The sequence below is a fragment of the Callorhinus ursinus genome, unplaced genomic scaffold, assembly GCF_003265705.2.
Source record: "Callorhinus ursinus isolate GAN/ISIS: 27379988/994484 unplaced genomic scaffold, GSC_fseal_2.0 scaffold16, whole genome shotgun sequence".
In the NCBI taxonomy this organism is placed as follows: Eukaryota; Metazoa; Chordata; class Mammalia; order Carnivora; family Otariidae; genus Callorhinus; species Callorhinus ursinus.
The window spans coordinates 2,286,323-2,302,837 of NW_027397078.1; the positions used below are offsets into that span (position 1 = coordinate 2,286,323).

General features: G+C 51.7%; 1 protein-coding gene and 1 long non-coding RNA gene across 5 annotated transcripts in view; one reads left to right on the top strand and one right to left on the bottom strand.

Moving 5' to 3' along the window:
• The window catches only part of LOC141374266 (uncharacterized), a 32,384-nt gene extending 25,983 nt beyond the window's left edge, over positions 1-6,401 (top strand). The window contains exons 2-3 of the long non-coding RNA XR_012381010.1: positions 2,880-2,953; positions 6,343-6,401. This is a non-coding gene — a long non-coding RNA (uncharacterized lncRNA). The remainder of the gene's footprint in view (positions 1-2,879; positions 2,954-6,342) is intronic.
• On the bottom strand, positions 5,642-14,480 carry FTSJ1 (FtsJ RNA 2'-O-methyltransferase 1). 4 transcript variants are annotated; one of them, XM_073901847.1, is made up of 13 exons: positions 14,199-14,480; positions 12,489-12,670; positions 12,151-12,220; positions 11,961-12,051; positions 11,543-11,621; positions 9,794-9,846; positions 9,655-9,708; positions 9,466-9,568; positions 9,278-9,361; positions 8,517-8,620; positions 8,226-8,423; positions 7,964-8,005; positions 5,642-6,221 (listed from the first exon to the last, which is right to left on the bottom strand). In XM_073901847.1, exons 2-12 carry the CDS (start codon positions 12,607-12,609, stop codon positions 7,973-7,975), a joined length of 990 nt encoding a protein of 329 aa, XP_073757948.1. In that variant the 5' UTR covers positions 12,610-12,670; positions 14,199-14,480; the 3' UTR covers positions 5,642-6,221; positions 7,964-7,972. The 4 variants fall into 4 exon arrangements, with proteins under 4 accessions (XP_073757948.1, XP_025713553.1, XP_025713554.1 ...); XM_025857768.2 differs by having other exon boundaries at positions 12,489-12,633; positions 14,199-14,479; XM_025857769.2 differs by having other exon boundaries at positions 8,517-8,614; positions 12,489-12,647; positions 14,199-14,479.
• Between the last annotated feature and the right edge of the window lie 2,035 nt (positions 14,481-16,515).

Sequence of the window (16,515 nt, forward strand, 5' to 3'; positions counted from 1 at the left end):
GATACTGATCCTTAGTCAAATAATGCATTTTGAAAATATTTTCTCCCCAGCTGTGGTTTATCCTTTCACTTAAAAAAAAAAAAAGATTTATTTATTTATTTATTTGAGGGAGAGAGAGAACAAGCCAGGGGAGAGGCAGAAGGAGAGGGAGAGAAGACTCCCCGCTGAGCATGGAACCCAATGCAGGGCTCCATCTCACAACCCTGAGATCATGACCTGAGCTGAAATCAAGAGTCAGACGTGAGGCGCCTGGGTGATTCAGTTGGTTAAGCATCTGCCTTCGGCTCAGGTCATGATCTCAGGGTCCTGGGACAGAACCCTGCATTGGGTTCCTTGCTCAGCGGGGAGCCTGCTTCTCCCTCTGCCTTCCACTCCCCCTGCTTGTGCTTGCTCTGTGTCAAATAAATAAATAAAATCTTAAAAGAAAAAGAGTCAGACGCTTAACTGACTGAGCCACCCAGGCGCCCCTATCCTTTCACTTTTGCATTATACTTTTATATCTATTATTTTATGTCATTTATTCCTTCAATAACTATTTACTAAGACCCTCCTATGTGCCAGGTACTGCTCTGGGCACTAAAAACACAGGAGGGAACACAACAGACACGGATGCCTGCCTTCAGGGACTTCCCATACTCGGTATTATTGGACAGACAGTGGAAAACACTAAATCAACCTGCTGGATATGCTATGTGTCTTCCAGTCCATTCGCACTCTTTCCCTGACCCGCTCTGTGTCCCAGGAGGTTGACTGTGTGAACTTCATCAACTGGGCTCTGCCGCATCTGGCTTCCGGCCGAGCCGGGCCCATGAGAAGCCCTGCGAGGCACCTGGGCAGTGGGAGGACAGAGAAAGCTGGGTGTTCACTGGCCAGGGCTGGGCTCCAGCTTCCCCTGGGTTTCAGGAACACTGTTTCCTTTCCCGCCCTTTCCCGCCTGGGAATGGTGACAGCACCCGCCCTGGTGCTAGTCCTAGGGGAGCCCAGCAGCGATGCTGGTTTGCCGAGCCCTCCTGTGTCTCTGTAAATGGTCCCTTCGTTAAGGGCTCTTCAAAATCCCACCTGCGTGTGCCTTGTGTACCCCGCCTCCCCGGTGGCCCCGCTCAGGGCCCCTGGCTGACTCAACAAGTAAATATGTATTATCGGGAAATGCGAACGCCATGAAGAAAACAAGGCAGGATGCGGGGGTAGAGAGGGAGGGGGTGCTGTTTTGGACAGTCAGGGAAGGCTGCCTGAGATGACGTTTGAGCAGAGAGGAGCAGAGAGAAGCAGACAGAAGCAGAAAAGCGAAGAGGGCAGCCATGTAACCCTGAACTACGTACTTATCTTGGGAAGAGTGTCCAAGCAGCGGTGGCAACAACAGATGCAAAGGCCCTGAGGTGGAATAATGCTCGGCGTATTTGAGGAACATCAAGGGGGCTGGTGTGGCTGGAGACAGTTGGCGAGTAGAGACGCTGAAGAAAGTGGTAGGGCAGGGATTAGCTCACTCATCGGCCAAAGGGGGAAACCCGGGACCTAGGGAAAGGCAGGACTGGCCTAAGGTCCCACACTGAGGCCAACTTTGCTCAATCCCCATACCTTCCTCCTAGCATGTGCTGCCTTTCTGGAGGACAGGAGGAGGGCTGGAACCCTACCATGTACCCCAGAGAGAAAGCACAGCTTCCTCGGGAAACCTGCCAAGTGGTTATGGTGCTGGGCCCCTGGGGCCACTGCCCCCCGCCCCCCCGCCCCAGATCAGATCAGCCTCATCTCTGATCCGATTCAGGGGCTTCAGTCTGTCCTCACAGCAGCCGCCAGAGTGTTCCGTTACAACCCAAGCCAGCCCTCAGCCCTCCTCTGCTCTGGTCTCTGCTCTGGTTCCATCTCTCAGAGAAAAAGCCAAAGTCCTTTTTGTGGCCGGCAAGGCCCTACAGGACCAGGCCCTTGTCACCTCTCTGACTTGAGCCCCTGCCACTGGTCCTCTCACTCATTCTGCTTCCACCACACTGGTCTCACAGTTCCACCTCAGGGCCTTTGCCCTGGCTTTTCCCTTTGTCTGGATCACTCTTCCTCCAGCCATAACTCCTTCTGGGGTCACATTGGTTTGTGTATGGATCCTCCCAGGGTCACACAGTCTGGGGTGTGGACCCTCCTGGGATCAAACAGATGGGGGTGTAAACACTCATGAAGTCACTAGATTTGGGCATAAGGAATCCTGGGGATGTACTAATTGGGGGTGGGCCTCCCAGGATCACAGAGATGAGTTTTGGACACTTCTGGGGTCACACAGTAGGACATGGAGGCTTTAGGGCTCCCGCAGACTGGGATGTGGACATGGCTGAGGTCACACAGAAAGAGGCGTGGCCACTACGAAGTATCACAGACTGAGATGTGTTTTCTTAGGGTCCTATGGATGGTATGTGGACACTTTTGGTGTCACACAGGCCGGCGTGTGGACAACAACAGTGGGGTCACACGGACGGGAGTTTGGACACCTCTTGGATCACCTCGTTTGGGATATGGACACTCCTGGGGCCACACGGACTATGAGCTGGTACCTTCTGGTTTTATACAGGCTCCACTTTGGACACCCTCAGTCACAAATCCCAGAGTCTGGACACGCCTGGGGTCTCAGTCTAGACCAAGGCCATCGCTGAAGATGCACAAACTGGGCACTAGATGCTACTCTGGTCAAATGGGTGTGGCACGGGTACTCCTGGATTGTCATGGGCTCGGCCATGGACACCCGTGTGGTCGAACAGCTTGTGGTGTGGACTCTGCTGAGGTCGCACCAACCAGAGCAGAGATGCCTCTCGAGACACAGAGATGGGGGGGTGGGTGCCCCCGTGGTCACACTCCTCTGGTCACACTGAATGGGACATTGTCTTCCCCTGTCGTTGCAGAGACTGGGGTGTGGAGACTTCTGTGGTCACACAGACTGAGCTGTTGCCACTTCCGAACTCACTCTGACTGTGGGGTAGGTGCTCCTGGGGTCCCATGGGCTGGGCCGTGGAGGTTTCTTGTAGTCAGAGACACTGGGATGTGGACGCAGCCAGGACTCATCTGCGGTCATAGAGACAAGGAAGAGAACATGTTTGTACTGGAGTGTAGACACTCCCTTGCTCACACTGTCTGGGGTGTAGACACTCCTGGAATCCTACAGACCGGAGTTTGGCTGCTCCTAGGGCCACACAGACTGGGAAATGGACCCTCCCATGGCCATGCAGGCAATGGAGCAAATGAACTTGAGGCCACAGAGACTGAGGTGTGGAAACTCCCTGAAAGTTGCAGACCAGGGAGTGACTCCCCGGTGGTCAGAGCTTGGGGCGTGGAGACTTCTTTGATCATACAGCCGAGGGTGTAAAAACTCCGGGAATCACACAGCTAAGGACATGCCACCCTGGGGACACGAAGACTGGGTGGTGGCTTCTCTTGTGGTCACACTGAAAGTTGGTCATCCTGGGGTTACACAGACAGGCTATCGTGTGGAGACTTCTGGAGAAACAGGCTGGCTGTGGGCCCTCCTGGGGTTACACAGACTGGGGCGTGGACACTTGTGGCATTTCAAGGTCTGAGGAATGAGACTCCTAGGGGACACTGACTGGGGGAGGTGGAAAGCCCATGGTGACAGACTGGAGTGTGAACGATTCTGCAGTAACACAGATGAGGGGTGCACTCCCGAGGACACCCATGGGGGTCTGGAGATTCCTGGGGTCACATAGAGCGGGGGGACACTCCTGTGGTGACAAAGGCTGACATAAGGCCATTGGTGAGGTCTCTGGGGTGTGCGCACTGCCTCAGGCTAACATACTTGGTGGTGGGCACTTCCTGTGGTCAAACAGACTGGAGTTTTCACAACTCTGTGGTGACAAGCTTTGCGATGTGGACACTTGGAGGCTCAGAGAGACTGTTGTTGAATATGCCAGGTGTCACACAGACTGGAGGGCATATACTCCTGTGGTGATATGATCTGTGTTGTAGACACCCCTGGGGTGACCATGACCGAGGTGTGGTAACCCTTGAGGTCACACAGACTGGGGAAGGGACACCCATTGTTGTTACGCAGTCTAAAGAACTGAGAGGGGCGCCTGGGTGGCTCATTTGGTTAAGCGACTGCCTTCGGCTCAGGTCATGATCCTGGAGTCCCGGGATCGAGTCCCGCATCGGGCTGCCTGCTCAGCGGGGAGTCTGCTTCTCCCTCTGACCCTCTTCCCTCTTGTGCTGTCTCTCATTCTCTCTCTCTCAAATAAATAAATAAAATCTTTCTTTAAAAAAAAATAAAGAACTGACAAACTCGTGGTCAAACTGACTGGGGTGTGTACATTTTGGGGCCAACACAGACTGGGTAATGGAAAGCCTAGGGTCACAGCCTGGAAAATAAACTGTCATCACAGACTGGGTGGAAGTACTCAGACTAAGGTAAATGCTCAACTGGGGACACATGGTATGGGGTACACCTGCCTCTGGACCCTGACTTTGGTGTGGAGTCACCTAGAGGTGTATGGACGTTCCTAGAGTTGCAAGGCTAGGGTAGCCACACTCGGGGCCAGACAGGGTGCTCCCGAAGCCGGAGCCTGAGCCTGGGTTAGGCTGGTCCTTCCGGGGCCACACATTCAGGGATGTGGACATCGCTGGGTCACACAGTTTGGGGATTGGGCACCTGCTCCCATCACAGGGACATGCGTGTGTCGGATGTCACACAGATGGGGGTGGACATGATTAGGGACACGGAGCCTGAGATGTGAATACTCGCTGGGTCCCAAAGGCCGGTGTGTTTATACTCCTGGAGATTTAGGTGGATATTCCTGGGACCTCAGACTCTAGTGTGAACCTGTTGAATTTGCATGGTAATGGGTGTGGCTACCCCCGTGGTCACATAGGCTTTTGTGCAGATACTTCTGAAGACTCCTGGTTTAACATTCCATAGTGTGCCCCTCTGCCAACATCAGGCATTATAGACTCAATATGGACACTTCTAGGTTCACACGGTCAGGTACAGAAACATCTAGGGTCACCAACTGGAATGTGGGTGGTCCTGAGATCACTGAACTGAGTTGTTGATGGAGAATGTTTCTTTTTTTTTTTTTTTAAGGTTTTATTTATTTATTTGACAGAGAGAGACAGCAGGGGGAGTGGGAGAGGGAGAAGCAGGCTTCCTGCCGAGCAGGGAACCCGATGCGGGACTCGACCTCAGGACCCTGAGATCACGACCTGAGCCGACGGCAGACGCTTAACCGACTGAGCCGCCCAGGCGCCCCACGGAGAACATGTTTCTAAAGATACAGGAGGGACGCCTGGGTGGCTCAGTCGGTTAAACATCTGCCTTCGGCTCAGGTCATGATCCCAGGGTCCTGGGATGGAGCCCTGCATCGGGCTCCCTGCTCATCAGGGAGTCTGCCTCTCCCTCTGCCCCTCCCCACCTCCGCACCCTTGCTCTCTCAAATGGATAAAATCTGTAAAAAAAAAGAGAGTAGATCTTAAAAGTTCCTATCACAAGAAAAAATTTCTAACTGAGGTGATGCATGTTAACTAAACTTATTGTAATCATTCTGCAATAGCTATATATCGAATTAGGTTATATACTTTAAAATTTATATGAAGTGATATATCTTATGTTAATGAGAACAAATATTACTATATATATTAAAATGAAACAACACTGGGATAAAGTAATATATGGACTTTTTTATTAGTACATCAAATTATAAGATCTTTCATAATTCAAAGTAGTGACAAATGTGAACAGCATTTCAAGATGCCTGCAAAAACCATACTGGAACATAAAAAGTAACGGATTTGGCTAACTGGTACTGCTTTTACTATTGTGATTTGTTGCCAGCATTCCTATTGGGGGGTAAAGCTAAATTTCGGTCCTATGAGTGAAATTTCAGTTCTATTAGTGAAAATAAAGATGTAATATTTTCCTCCATCAGGTTCACAGATACCCCTGATTTCTATCCAGGTTAAGATCCCCTGTTTTGGGGGTAAACTCTAGACATAATCAGGACACCTTTGGAAAGCTTGAGAGAGGAGGCAAGGCCTCACTCAAGACTCTCCTCTGCGGTGTAGACAGGCATTGTGTGATGTTGTTTCCTTGCTGTGTTCCCGGTGGTCGTTGCAGGTTCCCACTCGGGGCGTGGATGTTCAGGACCCGTTGATGAGATATTTGAAAACCAGTTCATCAACGCAGGTTCTCGTTTTCCCGACAGCAAACAGCTTCCGAGATGTATCAGACTGCCAGCTACCTAAAGTCAAGGACAAAGAAAGTTTTAAAAATACATTTTCCCACTTCCTTCTACTGTAATCATTGTTCACTCAGGTACTGACATTTTTTTAAAAGATCTTTTTTTTTAATTTATTTCACAGAGAGACTGAGAGAGCACAAGCAGGGGGAGCGGCAGGCTGAGGGAGAAGCAGATTCCCCACTGAGCAGGGAGCCCGACATGGGGCTCGATCCCAGGACCCTGGGATCATGACCGAGCCGAAGGCAGAAGCTCAACCAACTGAGCCACCCAGGCGCCCTGGTACTAACATTTTTGTGACTTTTTTCCCCTACTTCTATTGTGAACCATAACATACAGAAAAATACACAACATCTACATATGTTTTATACATGTTCAGTTTAAGGAGTGACAAGAAGGTGTTATTTTTAATAACTGTAGGATGTTCATTCTCATTGCTGTGTAATTCTCCACTGTGAATATACCAGGATTTAACGATCCATTCTGCAGTTATGGATGTTTGGGCCTATCTAGTCTGGGGGTACCAACAGTGCTGGTGAGGAATTCTAGTACTTATTTCTTAGGAGCAGCACTGGCTCGCGTGCAGCCCTAGACAATGCCTAACCATTTCCCACAGCGGCCATCAGTGTATAGGAGAGTTCCTATTGTTGCACACCCTTCCGGACACTTGGTATTGCCAGTCATCTTAGTGTTACCTTGCATTTCCCTGAGAAGCAGCTTTTCAGTGCTCGTTAGCCAATCTCCTATTTTCTTTTCCCTATTGATTTATAGGAACTTTTTAATATCAAGGACACTATATCTAGGGTCTGTAAATAATCTTTTCCCACCGTGATTCGCCATTTCATTTTTTAAAAGGTACTTTTTACTTCTTTTTTTAATGGAAGACTTGGTCTAAAAACCCTGCTAAGCCATTGTCAGAAAGGGACTTTCTCTGACGTGCCTTCCTGAGGATGAAAAGTCCTCCAGCACAGAGAGGTTTGGCCCACTCTGCAATGGGCAAACTGGCCCCTGACGGCTCCCTCACACACCACGCATGGTTCTGCCGCAGGGCCTTTGTATTTGCTATTCCCTCTCTGTGGAATGCTCTTCCCCTAGATGAACACACACATGCTCTCCCTTATCTCCTTCAGGTCTCTGCTCAAACATTACCTCAGTGAGCCCTTCGTTGACAACCCTTTCAAAAAAACTGCAAACTGCCACCCCTGGAATTCCTGATCCTCTGTACCCTACTTTATTAAAAAAAAAAGTTCATATCCCTTATTACCTTTACATATACACACCCCCACCCCCACCCGTGTGTGTGTGTGTGTGTGTGTGTGTATACATACACACGATATGCTGACTCAAGCTATTTACAGTGAAACACAAACTATAACTGTATATGTATATGCACACGTAGTGTACCTGTGGGTATGCTGTGTGTAGAAACGCCTGCATCCATAAGCTGTTTGTTCATTACCTCTTTCTCAGTCTAGAAAGGGCCAGGATATTTGCCTGTTTTGTTTGCTCTATCTCCCAACCTAGAACAATGCCCAGCACACAGCACATGCTTAATAAACGTTTACAGAATGCCTCAATCCGTAAAATGCTTAAAGCAGGTCCTGGCACATGACATCAGGTACTTAGTAATGGTTGGCTGACTGAAATCTTATCAGTTAATGTAAAAATTCCAAAGGTGAAATTTTTCTGAGCTTTTTCTTAAAGATGCCCTTTACTCAAACTGTTAGATAAAAAGGCAAATTTACCTGAATGTGTTAAGGTGAACAATTCATTTCATTGTCTTCCACCTACCCAAGAAAAAGAAAAATGACTCAGATACTTGCCTAAGCTTTTCCATTCATTATACTTGGGTCTTACCCATTGATTTTTACAGCTACTGGGAGGCAGCGAGGAGTGTTTTGGCCCCAGAGACCTTGTGATTTGGGGGCAGAAAGAGGTACACTTGAGAGGGGATCATATGGGCTCCGAGAAAGGGCACTGAGGGCCCCGGGCCACACGTTTCCAGACCTCAGAGGCCAGCAGGGTGTGGCGCTGTGAAGCAGCCAGGGGCTGGGACAACGTGTCCACTGTGCTGATGGGGCAGTCCTGGGGACGGATCTCCTTGGCCAGCCGCCCTTTCTTCTTCAACGTGCAGGCCTCCTGGTACGGTGGCGAGATGGGGGGCTGCGTGGGTGGAGTATACTTGTACTCTGAGCCATCCTCTAGCTGCAGGGACACATGGTGGGGGGGACAGTGAGGACCTGGGAACCTAGGACAGTGCCCCCCCCCCCACCTGCCTACTGTTGGTTGGGCACTCACGTCCAGTGGGTAACTGCGGTCCGAATCATAGGAGCTTAGGTCCCCACAGGTCACAAATGGCACAATGATACGAGTAGGACCATCCAATTGGTTGAAATCTGGATCTGACAAGCAGGGAGACATAAGACAGGACAGGGCTGGGGTGCCTGAGACCAATCGGGACTCCTTCTACAGCAAGGGTATGGAGTCCTCCCCATGTATCTACCAGTTCCTCCACCGGAAATCCTTCACTTGGTTCAGATCACCTCCTCAGGGAGGCCCTCCATGATCACCTGTTCTAGAACATCCCCCTCCCCTGCTTTTCTCACACGGCACCTTATGTTCACCTGTGATTCTACCATATGCTGCCTGAACCCTGTCTCACTCAAGTGTGCTCACCTTAAGAGCAGGCTCTGTGCCTTTTCCCACTAGGGACCAGGCTAAAGACTCTCTCGGGGCAAAATTCCCGCACAGAGGTGGAGTATCCACCTGAGGGCATGACCGAGTCTTCCTAGGCTAGAATCTAGGACTCGGGATCCGAGAGTAACCATTAGAGGACCGGGATGAAGATCCTCCTGGGACAAAACATCCATACAGGGGTGGAATTTCCACCAGAGGGTGGGGCTAAGGATCATCTTGGGACAGAAGTTCCATAAAGGGTAAGTTTCCACCAAGGGATGGGGCTGAGGGCCCTCCTGAGACATAAATTCCAGAAAGGGGCAGAGTCTCCCCCCCTCCCCCCGCCCCCGGCCCCGGGAGGGGCCCAGGGCTCTGGCTCTCACCGTAAGAGTGGTCCAGCAGGGGTTTGGTCAGGTCCGGAAGGAAGCCTTCAGGGGGGTCATAACCCTGACAGACAGCGAAGGCCTCTGTGGGTGGAAGGTGGGGTGAGGGACGACTGCTACCTCCACCCCGCAGAGGATGCACCCCCGCGATCGGCGTCCGCCTGCCTGGCCCTCCCACCCCCGCTGACCTATGCTGGAGTTGCGGCTGCTTCTGGGCTTGGCACAGAGCACGCTGGAGAAGAAGACGCGCAGCTGGCTATAGATCAGGGTCACATCCCGGCCTCGGAAGATCTGCAGGGCGAGGGGACAGAGATGAAGGCGTGAGGGTGGCCCTGGAGGACCCCTCTTTACCCCTCGCCAGGTTCTCCAAGGCTTACCTTGGCTACAAAGCAGCCTCCTGGCTTTAACACGTGTGTAGCAATGTTGAGAGCCTGTGGGCAGGACAAATGGCTAAGGTGGAGGTGGAGACAGGCACGAGGGGTCCAAACTGAGGCAGGGGCGGCCAAGGTTACTCACGGCTAGGAGGAGCTGGGCCTGCATATACTCATCAACATCATGGAGGCCAGTTACTGCAGCAAGAGGAACAGCGTTAGGGGAGGCCATCTGGTTCTGGCTAGCTCCTTGTCCCAGACAGGTCGGGATGCTACAGACATTTCCCAGGCTCTCTTACTACTAAGGTTCTGCGTGCAAATTCCTATCTGCCAACTGGATGCATGTTCTGGGCTCCTAGCCCTTAGGCACTCATTTCAATTTTCAAAACAACCTAATACACAAGTATCATTATTATCATTTCTTACCTCCAACCCAGACTGCTCCTCCAAGCGCCTGACTCACAGATCAGACTCTGACACGTCCAAGACCAGACTCCTGACCTTCCTGTTCAAACCTCTCTCCTTACACCATCTTCCCCCCAACTGATCCTTCCAGTTGTTCCAGCCAAAACCCTCTGTACCGCTGACACCCTCCGTTCTCTTCTCACATCCACGTTCAAGCGTTAGCAAGTCCTGTCGGCTGTACTTGCGCAAGATCTCCCGGATCAATCCTCTCACCTCATCTCTGCCGCCGCCACCCCGCCCAGCGCTCGCCTGGGCTATGCCGTGGCCGCCTCCTCCCGCCCTTGCCCCTCACACAGCCCCCAGCAGCCAGAGGGGTCCGGTCACGGGCGGAGTCAGGCATGGCCCTCCTCTGCTCACAACCCTCTCATGGTTCTGAGCTCTCATCTCAGGGAAAAGGCCACAGTACTCACTGTGGCCCTCACAAGGACCCACACAAAGATCTGCCCCCCCCATCCCGCCACCTCTCTGACCTCCCATCCTACCACTCTCCCCCTTGCTCACTCTGATCCAACCACACTGATATCCTCGCGGGTCCTCACACATGCCAAACGCCCTCCCACCTCAGGGCCTTTGCACTGGCTGGTCCCTTTGCCTGCACTGTTCGTTCTCCAGATATGCCCCTGGCCTACTCCCTTACCTCTTTTAAGTCTCTGTGCTAAGGTCATGGGGGCCTTCCCACCCACTTTACTTAAAGTTCCAACAGATACTCCCTGTCTCCTTCTCCTTTCCACTGATTTTCCCCATGGTACCTATCATCTCATTGCATGCTATGTGGCTCCATCATTTGTTTCTTTTCCCTCTGCTCCCACTAGAACGTCAGGTCTATGAGGTCAGATTAGTAGAATTTTATTCACAGATGTTTTCCCCACTTGTGGAACAGTGCCCGACACACAACAGGTGCTCAATAAATGTGCACCGAGTGAACGGTTAACTGAAAAATAGGAATGAACAGCACCATAGAAACAGAGAGTTGCAGATGAGAGATGAGCAAAGGGACGGGTAGACAGCAGCCGGACCAAAACGGCAGGGTACGCAGACGGAGGGGACAGAGGCAGAGATCGGGAAGCAGGGGCAGGGAGAAACTGCTAGATGTGGGAGAGGTGGGGGACAGCTGAGAGCAGAGGGGAGGCAGGGAGTAGCTGAAGTGGTGAAAGAAGCCAACAGAGGGCGCCTGGGTGGCTCAGTCGGTTCAGTGTCCGACTCTTGATTTCGGCTCAGGTCATGATCTCAGGGTCCTGAGATCGAGCCCCACGTCCCGTGCTAGGCGTGGAGCCTGCTTAAGATTCTCCCTTTCCCTCTGCCCCCACCTCTCTTAAAAAAAAAACAAAACAAAAAAAAAGGAAATAGAGAAAGAAGCCAGCAGATGTGGGAGCCACAGAGAAGGATGCACACGGGGCTCCCGCCTGGCCTCCCGATCCCTGCTGCTTACCGTCAGGAGCCCCGTCGCACACCACTAGGTCCGCCGGGCAGCCCTCAAAGTGCTGGATGATCTCCTTGGCAGTGGACAGCTACAGAAGAGAGGGAAGACGAATGGTCCCGGGCCCCCCCCCCCGCCCCCGTCCGCAGCCCTCTAACCCCGCCTGCCCATGGCCCGAGCCAGCAACCCTGGGGCAGCCAAACCCTCAGGCTTCACTGGTCTAACACCGGGCTCCATCTCCGGGGGACCCAGTCCCATCACTGCTGGCTGGCTGAAATGACGACCGGCTGGCTCTGTTTCTCCACTGTTACACTCTCCCGGGTTCTCTTGGTTACTCTCTCTCTGTCTTTCTCTTCCACTTCCCGTAGCTGCCAGGTTTGGAGGGGCTCTCGCCCAGGATGCACCCCAACACCCCCAACCACGCTCTTACCTGGGTGATGTCCCCTTGGATCTGTAACACACCTGGTAATGGAGCCATAGCCTGAAGGTCCACGGCCACCACATGGCCGGAACCCTGGCCCCTGTGGACAACATGGCCCACGTCAGCCCAGTTGTCACTCCTGGCTCATCCCTGACCTGGCCTGCCTTCCCAGCTGCCCCATCTGGGACCCCACACTCACCCAATTTTCTGGCTCAGCACCTGGCTCCAGCTGCCCGGGGCTGCGCACAGGTCAACTGCCCGTGTCACGCCTGAGCACACACAGGAAGGTGTAGTGGTCAGTTGTACCCACCTCTCCAACCCTGAGCCCTGCAAAGTTCACCCCTTTCCCTTGGGGGAGCACCCACATCTATCCGTGCCCAACTCCTTCCAAGTTACCTGCCCCTCTTCCTGCCCCGTCCCTGCCCCGCAGACCCTCCAAGTCAGCCCACCTACCACAGGAAGCTCTGCCGACATGGCCCACTTGTCTATTCCCTTTGCCCACCCCATCCCCCAGTGACTCGCCCGCCAAGTGGGGACCTTGGAAGAGGTGGAATTCCTCGTCAAGTTGTAGCAGCTTGAAGGCACTGCGGGCACGCCAGCCATTCTCCTTGGCCAGGCGGTAGTAGACATCCCGCTTGTCCTTTGATGTCCGTCCCATCTCACACGCTGTCTGCCCAGGGACCTGCCAACAGTAAGCTGATGCTGCCCTGTATCAGTACCTGGGGGGAGTGGGCTACCATCTATGTCTGCAGGGCAGTGAGAACCACACAAACCGCCCCAGAACCCCCAGGACAGCTCACTCAGCAGATGGGGAAAGTGGAGCCCAGTCCCTGACCCCACTGACCTCACAAGGCCGGAGGGACTCCATCACTGAGCTCTAAGGCTTCATTGCTCACCCCCACAGAACCCGCCCTGCTCACTCCACAGACTGCCCCACTCACCACCACAGATCCCCAAACCCAACACTTATAGATGACCCATTACCGACCCTGCGGGCCTCCCACTGCTGCCCACCCATACTCCACACATCAAGCCCCGTGACACTCACCCACCTCACCCCCATTAACATCTCACTGACCATCTCCCCAGCTGTCTTCAGGGCCCCTAAATTCATACACCCCTATCAGCCTTGCTCTCACCCCCATTATCCTAGTACTACCTCATGGTACTCCTCACCCCCTTAATCTCTCCCCACCCCACTCCCCATTAATAAATGATTAGTCCCCCACTAACTCCTTTATTACTACATCCTTACCAACCTCCATTAATGCGTAGAGAATCATGGCCTATGAGTTCCCCATTAAGCTCTCAATTACTATGATTTATCAGCTCCCATTAACCCAGCCCTCCAACTGATCCCTCACTGATCTCACCGTTAGCCCCCTGTAACCCCTTCATTACCACACATGTTAATCCCTGATGATCACACATCAGTTCGCCCACCTTGCCCCCTCAATAATCACTTGATGATCACACCCCAGCAGCTTACTATTACCTTCTCTTTGCTCCCTGTTCCCATTAATTCCTCAATTATCATGCCATGACTCCCCAAAACCCTTTGACTACAACACACCTACCTCTCATTCACTTTTCCTTGATCACTTCCCCCGTTAGTTCCTTGATCATGACTCCCACTGGCTTCACTTATTCCCTCCATAGCTTCACCATTATTCTTTGGATTACTACTGTCCCACCGCTCTTCGTCAACTTAATATCATACCTCAGCAGTCCCCCAGGGATCACGCCCCCATCCGCCTCCCACTACCTTCTTTCTAGTTGCCCACTCTACCACCCCTTCATTCATCAATGAACACACCCCTGGCCCCCATGAACATGTTGACTAAAACACTCCCATTAGCCCCCACCGATTCCCGATATAGCACGCCCATCAGACCTCCAGTATTTTCATGCGACCCACGCCCCTCTCCCATTAACAGCCCTCTGACCACGCTCCCGGTCTCGCATCATTAACTCAAAGCCCATGTCCCCATTGGGACCACCAGACCCCATTCAAGGAGGCTCCGCCGATATCTGGAACCCTGCACTCCCCCCCGCCCCCTGTCGACCCCGCACAGCGGTTCCCTTCCAGACAAACCGTGGGTCTGGAGCCCAACCGGCACCAGCCGCCCAGACTACGCGGCTGCAGCACGGAAGGCGAACTTCCCTCCTTCCCTCGCCGGCGGGACAGCGCAGGCGTGCCTCCACTGTCTCGGCCTGGACCCTCGTCCTCCGCGCCCCAGGGCCTACCTTAGCTTTCCGGGTGGGGAGGAGGGGGGCGAGGAGACCGGTCCGTGAGCAGCCCGAGCCGCAGCCCGAGCCGCGGCGAGAGCGCAGACCCGCCAGAAATCGTAAGGCTTCAGCTTGTGTTCTCAGTCAGTCCGAAAGCCTGTCGCGCATGCCTACGGACTCCCGCAGCGTGGCGAGCCTGTCATCGTGGAACGCGAAGGCTCCGGCGCGGCGCGGACCCGACCTGAACGTACAACGTGAGTCCCCGTCATCTTGTGTCGACGTAGTTCGTCTCGCGGACTGCCGTTCCCAGCATGCAACGGGCCCGACTCGAGCTGCTGAAGTCGCGCACAAACGTCGCGAGGCGGTCAGAACCGACTCTTCTTTTGTTCCGCCCCTCCTTTTTTGGACCGGCGTGTTCACTGGGGACTACATTACCCAAGACGCAACGGGCACGGCGGAACCCGTTCCTTTTACGCGAGCCGCGAAGTGAAATTACAGCTGGCGTCGTGAGAGTTAGGAAACTGCGTTAATTAAGTGCGCTAGAGCACGGAAGCCGGTCTGTGGCAAGATTCGCATCCACTTCAGCTAACTGATAGCGCTGCTCGAGTAGTACCCTTTCAGAGCTTCAGTTTCTCCCTCTGTAAAATGGGGATAATAAGTAGTATGGCTTCACAGAGTTATTGGGAGGATTTGAATAGGTGTGGTTCAGCACAGTGTCTGTCCTTTTGTAATTCTGTGTTCTTCAAACGTTTTTAACTCCGACCCACTGAAAAAGACTGCATCGCGACCCGGTGCGCAAGTAAATATAGTAATGGAAACATTCATTAAAGCGTTTACCATGTGCCAAGCACCTATTCTAAGTGCTCTGGTAAATAAATGGCTAACAACCGGTTCTTTGGGCGGGGGCTCGGGGGTGGGGAGGAAGCCCTGATGTCTCACATTTGCCCATTTTCCGTGGTTTCCATACCATCATCTTGTCAGATTTTAAATTACCGACGTGTAGTCACGGGACGCAGAGTTTGGAAGAGATGCAGTAGTGCGGCATTATGTAATATTTCTACCATACTGTTCAAATAGGGGTAAATGACCTCAAGAGCGTAGAGAATAGTGAAATGCAGTAAAAATAATCAGGAAGTGACGAGTTTTGAGTATCACCTTTTAAATAATCTAATTTATTTTTTTTAAGATTTTATTTATTTATCTGACAGAGAGAGACAGCGAGAGAGGGAACACAAGCAGGGGGAGTAGGAGAGGAAAGAAACAGGCTTCCCGCCGAGCAGGGAGCCCGCTGCGGGGCTCGATCCCAGGGTCCTGGGATCATGACCGGAGCCGAAGGCAGACGCTTAACGACTGAGTCACCCAGGCGCCCCTTGAATAATCTAATTTATTTAATTGTAAGTTTATATTATTTCATTTTAAATAATAGCTGTTTAACAACTGGTTCGCGAAATTCCTGAAAATTGAACAAGCAGTCTGCAAACCTGTGCGAGGCTCCAGTGCACTGCTGGATTCTTTCCTTGAACTCATTTTAATCCTGATAACAACCATCTGAAGTAGTTACTGTAACTATCCCCCGTTTATAGATATATAGGGAGGCTATATATTACATTAGGTGTATAAACATATGCTGCTTAATATGTATATGTGATTATGTAGAAATATAGTGATGTATAATATTCATTAGTGTATAGGTTATATGTTAGTAAGAAATTAAATATAAATATACTGTTACATGTAAATGTAAGAAAATATATTTATGCATTTTGTATAGAGTATATATAAAATACACATATCTTATGCATATGACTTTTATTTATTTACTCTTTCTTTTTTTTTTTTTTTTTTTTTTTTTTTGACAGAGAGAGAGTGAGAGCAGGAACACAAGCAGGGGGAGTGGGAGAGGGAGAAGCAGGCTTCCCGCCGAGCAGGGAGCCCGATGTGGGACTCGATCCCAGGACGCTGGGATCGCGACCTGAGCGGAAGGCAGACGCTTAACGACTGAGCCACCCAGGCGCCCTGCATATGACTTTTAAACGTCTGTACTGATATATATAAATATACTGACATCTATATACATTTACTTACTAAAGTAACTGTACTAAATTAAACATACTATTATATGTGTAAATATATGATGTTATGTCAGGTGGTGATAAAAGCTATGAAGAATAACAAAGTAGGGTGAAAGGGATGGAGAGGAACAGAGGGGTCGAGTTGCTCTTTTATTTTATTTTTATTTTTTTGGAAGATTTTATTTATTTATTTGACAGAGAGAGAGAGAGAGAGAGTGAGAGAGGGAACACAAGCAGGGGGAGCGGGAGAGGGAGAAGCAGGC

Bases quoted from the DNA above. Each gene is read 5' to 3' on its own strand.
- FTSJ1 (XM_073901847.1), bottom strand. From the start codon at position 12,609: ATGGGACGGACATCAAAGGACAAGCGGGATGTCTACTACCGCCTGGCC. The intron at 9,569-9,654 runs GTAAGCCTTGGA...CTCGCCCTGCAG, and splicing joins GAGGCTGCTTTGTAGCCAAG to ATCTTCCGAGGCCGGGATGT. The intron at 8,621-9,277 runs GTGAGAGCCAGA...CCTGCTTGTCAG, and splicing joins CCTGCTGGACCACTCTTACG to ATCCAGATTTCAACCAATTG.